Genomic DNA, 11,347 nt, shown 5'->3' on the forward strand with positions numbered 1-11,347 from the left:
TTGATGTTTATGGTTTTGGTGAATATGATGATGATATGTTGTGTATGGTGAGGGGTGATGATGTTTTCTCCTTTAAAATAGCGACAAGTGCGAAATTGTTGGTAGATTATCCGACTTGATGGGATCAAAATGCAACAACAATGCTAGGAAATATCCGGCTCTAACGGATCAAAATGTTGGCGTGATACCGAAAGAAAAACAAAATAAAACAAATTTGGTATTAGAATATGTATTTTCAAACTTTATTCGGTAAGTTAATGAGTTTCGAAAAGAAACAAAACTTTACCTTAAGGCGTGCGTGCGAGATCGAAAGCGATAAATATCTGTGGACTTAAAAGAATAGTAGAATTTTAAAATAATAAACTTAACGAAAGTCTTATAAAAAACCAGTGAGCGGAGTAGTATAGTCGGACGGGGCCGACCATACGATACCCTACACAACTACCACGGAAATCAAACTTTCTGCGGATGTTTATTCCAAGCCTGGACAATATTTGGTGATATTTGCACCCTCTTGCCCGATTAAAGGTAAACAGCACCTCTTCCTTACACTGACATATTTTCCGAATATTTCGAGTATTCAGTACAGCTATTGTCCGGATTCCTTTCACCGTGGGTTGTGTTGTGATGTTCGGCTTTCATTTGGGGTCTATAGATCGTCAGTTGCTTATTTGTTGACTTTTATGGCAGAATTAGTCACATGATTTTAGCAGGTTACGAGTAAATTTCTCAAACGTTTTATGTACTACATCGAATGATGGAATTTAATTTTGTTTTCATGAAGAATAAGAAAATAGAATCTATATTTAGAAGAGAAATATCAGTAATTTATAAATAGAACGGAAATCAAAAATGAAACTCCAAGCAATAATATGGTATAGTTCTCATGCAAACGTTCCCGATTTACGATGGTCTATCGGCTTTAATTTTGAAGAATTATTAGCTGTTGTAAGAAATACATAGTCCCCATCTTTATTGAAAACATTTATACAAAAACTTTTCTTTACGGGTTCGCTTTCTTTTATAGTGGTTTATGATATCTTTCCTATTTTATTTATTGTTTTAAAACATATTAGGTTCGGCCTAGACGAACTTATATCTTTCAGATGTATTTATAATACATGTAGCATAGATAAAACAAAATAGATATTCGTGTCCCGTACATCATGTATTTTTCCTGGCAACAGTCTACAATAAAAACAACCATGCTGCCTGTCAGGCTTCACCCTTTATAAAGCAAAAACGGAAGTCATATGATGTCTACCCCAAGAATAAATAGGGTCTTCCTGCCAATGAACTCCTTTGAATCCTTTATTGTATAGTTCAATGAATTCTAAGTCTTGCATCCCCTTTTCGTCAAATTGGGCTTTACATAGAGAAAATTTAATTTACTTCTGACAAACAAAAAACCTCTGTAGAATGGGAATGACAATCAGGAGCAGACAGACCCTCCGCCATCTATAAAAAAACCAAAGAAAAACCTAGATATTGTCCGTGAAAACGTGTTCACATCATTGTACCCAAAATAATTATCTGGACAAAGCATAACGAATTGATTACGAATAAGAGGCAATGAAATGGATCAATGTACAATTTGATAATATCATTGCTTGTCGGAATGTGTGTATGGTACATTTCACAATTTCATTAAATAACTTTGTCGAATTGTGGTATATTTCTATATTTAACGGAAGAGAAAGGAAAGGGACAATTTTAGTTGTCATACAGCCTATAGAGTTATTTTTGGAAACGAACTAAATGATAAAAACGTCATAGTAGAATTTCAGTGTAGTGTAAACGATAAAAAAATACAATACCAAAAAGAAGATGGCGAGCCATTCTCCTTCCTTTGTTGTAAATAAGTAAGCCAGACAAACATGAGAGTATTATTGTATTCAAGGAAATACTTGGGGCATTGAATTTTCTTTTTAAGGAGACAATTATGTCAATTCTTATCATTGAAGACTTCAAAAACATTTATACAAAGTCTTCAGTGTAATGCACGTCTATTTACCAGCCGGTTGAAAACACACAAAAATTTTAAATCATGATTGAGGGAGTGGGTGTTCTGTCAATGGTTTACGAATGTATGCAATGGCTGTTCATTTCAATGATGTGTTAAACAAGATGAATAATACTGTATTCGCATCTTTAACTACAATTCCTTATACAAACAATTGCAATTTAATAATCCTAACAAACGTCACATTTTGAAGGAACGGAATATCGTTCCTTCAATACACATTATTCTGCAGTATGTGCTAAATTTAAATTAATTAAATTAATTTACAATGATTTTTAGCAAAGTTGACACAAAGATATAGTCTTTGTTTCATTATTTACATATAGGGTCTTTTTTGCACCATTTACATAAAATCGGACGAAAATATATTTTGGAGCTATATCTAAATCTAGATTTCTTTTGTTAAATTTTTATAGAGTTCATCCTTGGGTCAAATAAGTGAGGTATGCCAAATTTCATCTCATTTGGATAATAAATGTGACCTGTACTTTGTTTACCATGCACAAACAACCTAACAGATACTAGCATCGAAAATACATATCCAAAAGTGGACCTATACCGAAAATTTAATGTACACCAAATACAAATGTCTGCAATTTTTAATGGATATTTTTTCTAAAAACCCCAAAAAGTGGTCCGATATTGACGACGCATGGTAGGATGGAACATCTCCAAAATACTACAATTAAGAGGTCACAGTTATATAAGGTCATCACCAGATTTTATTTCGGCCTAATTGAGAAGAGATATAGTTCTAATTCCAAATTAACATTTTTGCATCAGAAATTTACATCTTTACATCAGAAAATCGGTAGTTATCATTATATGGTGGCTAGGCCTAAATGTGGACTATAGTTCAACGTTCTCGATATCCTCCGCAGGCGAAATAATTACAACAGAGTTTTAGAACCAAACCCAAAACGCGGAAAAAAAATCAGATGACTATCTTAGTATAAACCAGTAAGGAAAGTAGTAAAGTCGGACTGGGCCGACTATAAAATAACCTTCACCACTTTGGGCATGTGGTAAATATGTATCCTTACAATTGCATATCACTATTCCCTCGAAGGAACATGATCATGTCATTCTGAAATCTATTCTAAATCTAATTTAATTCGGGCAGATTTAGAGTCGTATGCGTACCATGGGACAAATTTATGGAAAATGATTTATAGCAGCAGTGCCCAAAATAGGTCCCAATGATAAAAATAGAAACATTTGAAAATAAAAAAAATTCAAAATTGTCATTCATTCCGTTTTGTTTTCATACACTGAACGAAAAAATTAGGACATTTTTCGCAAAAATTAGTTCAGAAGAAGTCGAAATATGTGACAAATACAATGGGAATTGGCAAAACAGAAGCAAATCTATCTTTATATAGGAAAATATATCATTAACAAGCATATTTGCATTGAATTCAAAGTGTTTTTCTGTCTTCAAATTTGAAATACAAGTTTTTACAATTTTTCTCACAGTTTAATAAGAGAGAAACATACATTTGAAAATTGTATATATGAAACAAATACAATAACAAACATTTGCATGTATTAGTGTGGACAGCCTTCCCTGTAGGGAATGGAAATAGTAAAATTGTAGTAATTTTATACTGACATTGTCGTTAGTACTACTGACTAAGTGTACCCAACTTAATGTAATCTTCTATTGACAATTAACATTACCATGTCATAGGAAATCCACCAGTAGACAGAAGTTCTACTGACTAGGTATTACTTTGACATATGGCGACATTGACACCAAAGATTCACTAGTACTTCTTGGCAGATTGAGTCTACAATATTATTGTGAATTGTTGACACCAAAATTGTATTCATTCATATGATTTATTTAATGTCATTAATTATTCTATATATATATATATATATATTATTAAATAAATACACAGATTAAAGCAATTAGTCTTACAGTTAAAAACAAGCGAAAAATTTATATCTGGATAAAGATAAATCAATTAATTTCATTTTCAGCTTTACAGTTTCAGTCTTACAATTAAAAAACATAAGGGACAAATATATATGTACAGAAAGATTAAATTAATTAAATTCATTTTCTTCAGTCTTACAATAGAAAAAACACAAGGCAAAAATATATATGTACATAAAGATTAAATTAATTAAATTCATTTTCTTTGGTCTTATCATTTATTTCTGCATTCCTGCGGCTGTTTTCTTTAAAGAATTTCTTTTTTTGACGTTGAAAAGCTGTTCTTAGAGCCTTGTCTGCACACTTGTCGTACGTTGATATTACATCTAAGTATTGAAACAAAAAGATTAAATTTAATTATTGGTATTTTTGAAAGGTTTTTTGGCTTTGTACCTATTATTGCTGCATGGACTTTTCCATATTTAGATAAACTTTTCTTGCCAAAAGTTCCATCCACATTGTAATTCATTATAATAGATTTCCCAAATACAAGGTGTAAATTGCGTGCGACGTTGCCACCAATGAGATTTTTCATTTGGCGAATCTGCAAGAATAATTATAAATTTTATTAATTAATTATACATTCTATTTCCTGAATACAAAAAGCTTACATATGGGTCTGACTGAGTTGCTAATAAGTCTTCTAATTGCTTTAGACTTTCGTCCGTGTTTATTGGGAAGATGGCCATAATGTTTTGCACAATCGAGTTTTGGGAACCAATGCGATCTAGCAAAATTTTATGCTCGCCCAAAATCTGCGGTATCGTGTCCATTTTTTTTCCTATATCTTCACACGAAGTACACTTTGAAGTTGCTGGAAAAATATATAATGTTGTAATGAATACAATTTCGGTAATGCGAATTCGTTATATTAAAACTTACCTTCTGAAGAATAATATTTCATTTTTCCCTTGGATGGTATTGCTCTTTCGTCAGACATTGTTGTGTAGAGCGGGTGTACAAAATTAATATTAACAATGTGCTATTTACTGGAAGATCTTGGAATATTGGCTTGTACTTTTTCTGGAATGCATGAGTGTAAAATGGGTATTATTACGTAATCCGAGTGAAATGGCAGGCATACAAATTTATATTGCACATCTCTAATTGAAAATTTTTGCTTTTCGCCCAAAGCTAAATTTGTTTTGAAGATGCCTAGTTCGCAAGAATTTACGGGTTCATCGTAAAAACTCTCTAAGAGCAGCAATGCCCGACCTTCAATATAAACTTCATCGACTTGATTTATATTTTCAATTTTTATGGCAGTAAATGAAGTCGTGGAACAAATATTATCGGGCTCCTTCCAAGATATGTAACAGTCATTAACAAAAGCTCCTACAATTATATCTCGTTCGTATTTAATGTCATCGTTTTTAGTTTGAATATAGGCTGCGAGTTTTTCTTTTCGTACAATTTGTTGAAGGATTAATGAGGGTTTTCGGACATGTCTTTTCAAAATCTGCAATTTGTTTTCGAAGTCGTATGCAGAAAACGAAATAAGGGGGCCGTATTTTTCTGCACAAGAAGCCAAATGCAGCAGATTGTGAACATTAAAAGAAACACTGTTTGGCCCGAATACAGTTGAGAAATTCTCGACAAATAATTGAAGCAAATCATTAGACTGTTTAATATTTTCAGCAACGTGTCGCGGGGAGCTAAGTAGCCGATAAGCACAATGTAAAGTTAAAAACTCGTAGAATATATCCTGGTGTAATTTATTATGAAGGACAATTATGCCCGTATATGCGAGGAACTGGTGAAATTCAGTCGCTTTCCAGTGATGAAGGTCATCTAAAGACCTAGGTTTTCTAGGAAACTCCTTTGGAATACATTTTTTTAGTTTCACTAGGTCAGAAGATATTTCTGATATATTTTTTTTTGGAGTCTTTTCTTGTGTTTTGTTGTTCACTATTCTAACAAGCATTTTTTTGTGACTCCAAGGTCAATAAGATGCATGCTATCTAACGGAGTCTGTGATACCATGCCAAATCCTATTTCTTCAAGCGGACTTCTCTCTTTCTTAAACAGTTCAGAATGATGGTTGGGATACTTTCTCAAAGTAAAATCAATATCGGATATCAAAGTTCCAACAGCGCTACTGTATGTCAGTACATTGTTCACTTTTGTCGCAACCTGTGTGCACTTCGTACAACCATACTTTGAGGTATGCCCAGGAACGCCGCAAATGAAAGCTTTGGCTGGAGTATCGCATGTTAAGCAACGAAACTTTAATTTCATTATTTTTCCATTTAACGTAATTTCCTTTAATGAAGTTGCTTCCTTAACGAAGTCTTTTAAATAATCTTTAATGCAACTCGGTTTAGTGGTTCCCAAGTATATACCAACAGCAAAAGGTTGAGTTTTTTCTTTTATGTTGACTATTTTACAAAGAATTGGCCACAATTGGACTCGCGAGCTTTCAAACAGGGGAATCCCGTCAATGTTTATATCCAAAACGACCTCGTCGTAGTTTTGCAAAACGTGTTCAAACTTCTTTAGCTGCGTTTCAATTCCAATGTGGCAGTAGCTTCCAGGGCAAACATTTCTCACCAAAACCTGTGCTTTTTTTCCCAACAAACTTTCTATACGAAGTGGAACATCTAGACCTTCCTCATTTAGTATTAATAGCAGCTTCTCCGCACATTTCCTAGAAGGAGCTGTTTCGATGTACCACTTCCTCAATTTGTCCCGCAACGTCAATTTCGGAATAGCACAATCCTCCGAATTCTCCACAAAATCTTCATGGTCTTCTAGAATTTCACATTCACCATTTTCTTGCTCATTTTGTACACTTCTGTTTATATAGATTGTGGCTTGTTTTTTAACAAGTCTTTTATAATGTCTTTTACTTATATTTTGTCTTTTACTCATATTTTATAATTTTTTTTATTTGTAATCACTTTAAATACCTTATTCGCACAATAACTCCAACAATATTTTTCGCACAATGCACAATTTCAAGCAACACGTGTGTTTTTCACAAAAGAAACTAATGAAATGAGAAGCAAAGCAAACATCAAAAAATGTGTATCTATTGACATCAAAGTCTAACGGTAAAAAACTGTTGACGCGATCGTTGACAATGTTGCCACAAATACACTACAGATAAAGTCTACAACGTTTACATACTCCCGCAATAAAGGGAAGTTGTTGACATTTTATCTAGTACCATTTTTGCTATAAAATAGGTGGTGACATAGAGATACATGGTTCTCTGCTTGACTACAGGGAAGTAAACCGAAGTGACTATAATTCGGATGTCCATTGAAATTTTTCCAAAATATATTGAATATAGGTCCATGTTTCGATATAGCCTAATATGACAGATATGTCGAAACGTTCAATTTTCAGATGGTGTTCGCCGAACTTCTTCATTTTTTAAATCTTCTCCGGATAAAATTTTCCAACCTAGTCCTCGTATAATAAAATACCAATAATACACACATACATATGTATCTACATATGTATTGTACATACACATATATCCTGCGGAACAATTTGCCTCATTTGGTTTATCATAGGATAAGGAAAACATGAACATTTCATTTTTATTTGTCACATATATTGTTTGACACACACACATGTGTGCCAGACAGACAGCCCAACAGACCGGTAGGAACGAACAACAAGAAAAAAACAGTTTCAGACTCATATTTATAAAAAAAATAATAAATACAATTTCAAGGCCACAATATATGAAAATTTACCTATAAAAAATGAAAATAAAGTTTAAGCACCATAACAATGTTATGCAAATATTCTATAAGTATGAAAGAGAAGGACAGAGGGAGAGAGTGCCGGAGAGGAGTGACAGACAGGACACCAGGGGATCTACTTTTTTGCCATCAACATCATCACAGCAAATGGAATATTTGTGGTTTGGAGAAAATTATATTAATTTTTTCTCTTCCACTCCCTTTTGAATGCCAGCCATCAAAAATGTTTCCCATACGATCATCAACATTGTATGTCACATACATACATAAATATATACGAGTACACACTGTGTTATGATGGCAGTTGGTTGGTACGTTTCTGTCACTCTCTTTTTCTTTGGTTCCTTTAGTGTCTATCTATCTGTCTGTATGTCTGTCAGTCAGTTGGTTTATCATATGACTTTATGAAATTATGTGAAATGAAATTTTCCTAAAAAGAAAATGAGATTTTTGTTGGCAAAAATTTCATAAAAATGAAAGCTGAACACAAACACATCACACACACACTAGGACAGGCAGGGAGGCATACATTGACATATTTAAACATATATGTATATTTATATATATGTTTTTCTATATGCTATCCCATGTGAATGTCACCTTATGTACATACCCAGTTGTTCAAAAAATATCAATTGTCTGCTATTATATAGTTATATAGCTAGTTACTTGGTGATCTAGTTACTTAATACTCCAAAAAGGAACACAAAATAGACAGTTGGATTTTTTTGTCAATTGAAAAAGTTGTCTACGCACATCACACCAATTCAGTAGTTACTGGTAATGCAAAGGGTAATGAATCGACTATCGAAATGACTGTATACCGGTAACGCAGGCAGAGGACAATTGACTTCCCCAATGACATACCCATGTTAAATTCACCAGTCTAGGGCATGAAGTGGTAACTAGTGGTACTTACAGGTAATTAGTGAAATATCTAGTTCGTCACCAGTTACTCGAACTACTGGGTAGTACCTACATACGTATATGTTGTGAAGATTTGTGACTGCTTCATGATGTGTTATTTATGTGGTCGTTTGTAGGTGTAGATGTTTGTGTGTGTGTGCTTGTGTGTATGAGAGTATATTATTAGATCAGTTTGATGGACAATTTTATACTCCAAAATATGCCATGGCATATTGGCCAGGGCAATGTGTCACATAGCATATTAAATTTTTTGTTGTTTAAAAACGATTTGCTCTTAGATAATTTTCTATGAAATAATAAAATTTACTCAAAATGTCAATTGAACTAGAAATTCAAAGAAAAATGCAATTAAAAATTTCAACAAAATTGTAGTGGTTTAATTTTTTATTACTCAATAAAATTTTGAGAAATTTATTTAAGATTATTTGTTTAAATATTGTAAATAGGGTTTGGGTCAGTTTGTGGAATATTTTTAAAGAAGATTTTATTAAGAAATGAATTTAAGTGTGTGAAATATTTTTTAATAAGAGAAGAAGAACTATTATAAGCGAGAAAAATATTATTTCAGGCACGACAATTTTTACACAGATTTATGGATTATTATAATCATGAAAATCATAAGAATAATTTCACGGACTGTTAACGAATATTAGAGGGGTGCATATTTTAAAATATTTTCTGACGATTTTTAAATGACATTTTCCAAGGAATATTATAAAAGAGGAGTTTCGAGGTCTATAATTGACTGAATGTTTTAAAAATATATTTTTCAAGTACAACATGCGTGTCTCTCAGGGATTACGTGAATATTTATAGAATATTTTTCAATGGATTTTAAAGGGGCAAAAAGCGTGGATTTATAAGAAATATTCTTTAGGGGCTACTCGAAGAAAGATTTTTAAAGATTATTTTTTTTCAAGGAATCCCAAGAAGCGTCGATGTTTAAGCAATATATTTTTCAAGGGACCACGAGAAGCGTGGATTTTTAAAGAATATTTTTTTAAGGAACCACAAGAGGCATGGATTTTTAAAGAATATTTTTTTAAGGAACCACAAGAGGCGTGGATTTTTAAAGAATATTTTTTTAAGGAACCACAAGAGGCGTGGATTTTTAAAGAATATTTTTTAAGGAACCACAAGAGGCGTGGATTTTTAAAGAATATTTTTTTAAGGAACCACAAGAGGCGTGGATTTTTAAAGAATATTTTTTAAGGAACCACAAGAGGCGTGGATTTTTAAAGAATATTTTTTTAAGGAACCACAAGAGGCGTGGATTTTTAAAGAATATTTTTTAAGGAACCACAAGAGGCGTGGATTTTTAAAGAATATTTTTTTAAGGAACCACAAGAGGCGTGGATATTTTAATGAATAACTTTTCAAGGAACCACTAGAGGCGTGGCGTTAATTATATTACAGAAATATTTTCTTATTCAAAGTCCAACAGAAGCGTGGATTTTTTAAGAAATTTTCTTTTTTAAAAGCGGATTTTTTAAAGAAATTTTCTTTTTTAAAAGCGGATTTTTTAAAGAATTTTTCTTTTCAAAAGCCAACCGAAGCGTGGATTTGTTTTAAAGAATATTTCTTCTTCAAAAGGCAATCGAAGCGTGGACTTTTTTTCAAAAGTCAATCGAAGCGTGAATTTTTTAAAGAGTTCTTCTTTTTCAAAAGCCAATCGAAGCTTGGAAGCGTTCGATGGTTATGTTTAGTTTGGTTGTAGTCCCAAATAAGGTACCCATACATGTATTTTGATAGTCCTGGGGGATTTTTATCGAATGTAGGGACTATTTTGAATTTTTTCCAGGACTATATTTTATCTTAATTTTTTAAACAGTTTTTCAACGAGCTGTTATATTTTTCATTTTTTTATATTTTTAAAAATTTTAAATTTAAGCATAAGTTTTTAATATATCTATTAATAATATTTTTCCAAGGAATTTTTATTTTGAACATTTTCCAACGACTTTCATAATTAAAACCAGACATATTTTCCGAATATTACAAATATTCAGTAGAGTCCTTCTAAATACTTGCTCATATTCCCTTCACAGTATGTTGTGTTGTGATGTTCGGGTTATAATTGTGGCCTACAGATCGACTCGAAAAAAAACAACGAAAAAAAAAATAAGTCCACTTCATCCCAAAATTTTTATCTTATCATCACCGAAAATTATAAGCTGGATGCTCATGGAACATCTCAAAGCGATCAGCGCTATATTTCCGTCCTCCATTATGGTAATGGGTTACTAAATAATATCTGAATAGGCAAGCACCTGCAAATATTTATATATCCGAGTACATACGACAATATAGTTGGCATCAATTTAAAACGGAAACACTCCTCTTGGCTATAATATCAACTTTTCGGGTCTATGTCCTTCAGGATTTTCACACAAAAGTCAGGGTCCATTTGACCTGCTAAATATTCGCCGATCTTTAACAAAACAGACATGCTTATTCCTTAGTTCGATCCCCTTCTCCATGTAAAAATTCGCAATGTTGCGGCCTTTGGATCGACCAGAAAATATTTGGTCCACTTCATCACCTAAATAATAATCGATGTTTACCAAAAACAGAACCCATCCCACATGCAAACTGAAGATTGGTCCATAACTGTGGCCTGTATCGTGTTTACAAATTATAATGTACAGACGGACGTACACATATGTGTAGGTCGGCTCAGCTAGTCGAGATATGAACATTGGTATGCTTAAAGTTGGGTTTTAGACCAATATTTTGCGG

The 11,347-nt window shown here is 32.6% G+C and overlaps 1 protein-coding gene across 2 annotated transcripts; it reads right to left on the bottom strand.

Annotated features, from left to right (window-relative positions):
- Positions 1-4,103: 4,103 nt before the first annotated feature.
- On the bottom strand, positions 4,104-7,176 carry LOC133327898 (uncharacterized). 2 transcript variants are annotated; one of them, XM_061536434.1, is made up of 5 exons: positions 6,875-7,176; positions 4,848-5,120; positions 4,577-4,779; positions 4,359-4,509; positions 4,104-4,291 (listed from the first exon to the last, which is right to left on the bottom strand). In XM_061536434.1, exons 2-5 carry the CDS (start codon positions 4,903-4,905, stop codon positions 4,152-4,154), a joined length of 552 nt encoding a protein of 183 aa, XP_061392418.1. In that variant the 5' UTR covers positions 4,906-5,120; positions 6,875-7,176; the 3' UTR covers positions 4,104-4,151. The 2 variants fall into 2 exon arrangements, with proteins under 2 accessions (XP_061392418.1, XP_061392417.1); XM_061536433.1 differs by lacking the exon at positions 6,875-7,176 and having other exon boundaries at positions 4,848-5,652.
- Between the last annotated feature and the right edge of the window lie 4,171 nt (positions 7,177-11,347).

Source organism: Musca vetustissima, unplaced genomic scaffold (genome assembly GCF_032173495.1).
Source record: "Musca vetustissima isolate MV318-11 ecotype Yass unplaced genomic scaffold, APGP_CSIRO_Mvet_v1 utg171131, whole genome shotgun sequence".
In the NCBI taxonomy this organism is placed as follows: domain Eukaryota; kingdom Metazoa; phylum Arthropoda; class Insecta; order Diptera; family Muscidae; genus Musca; species Musca vetustissima.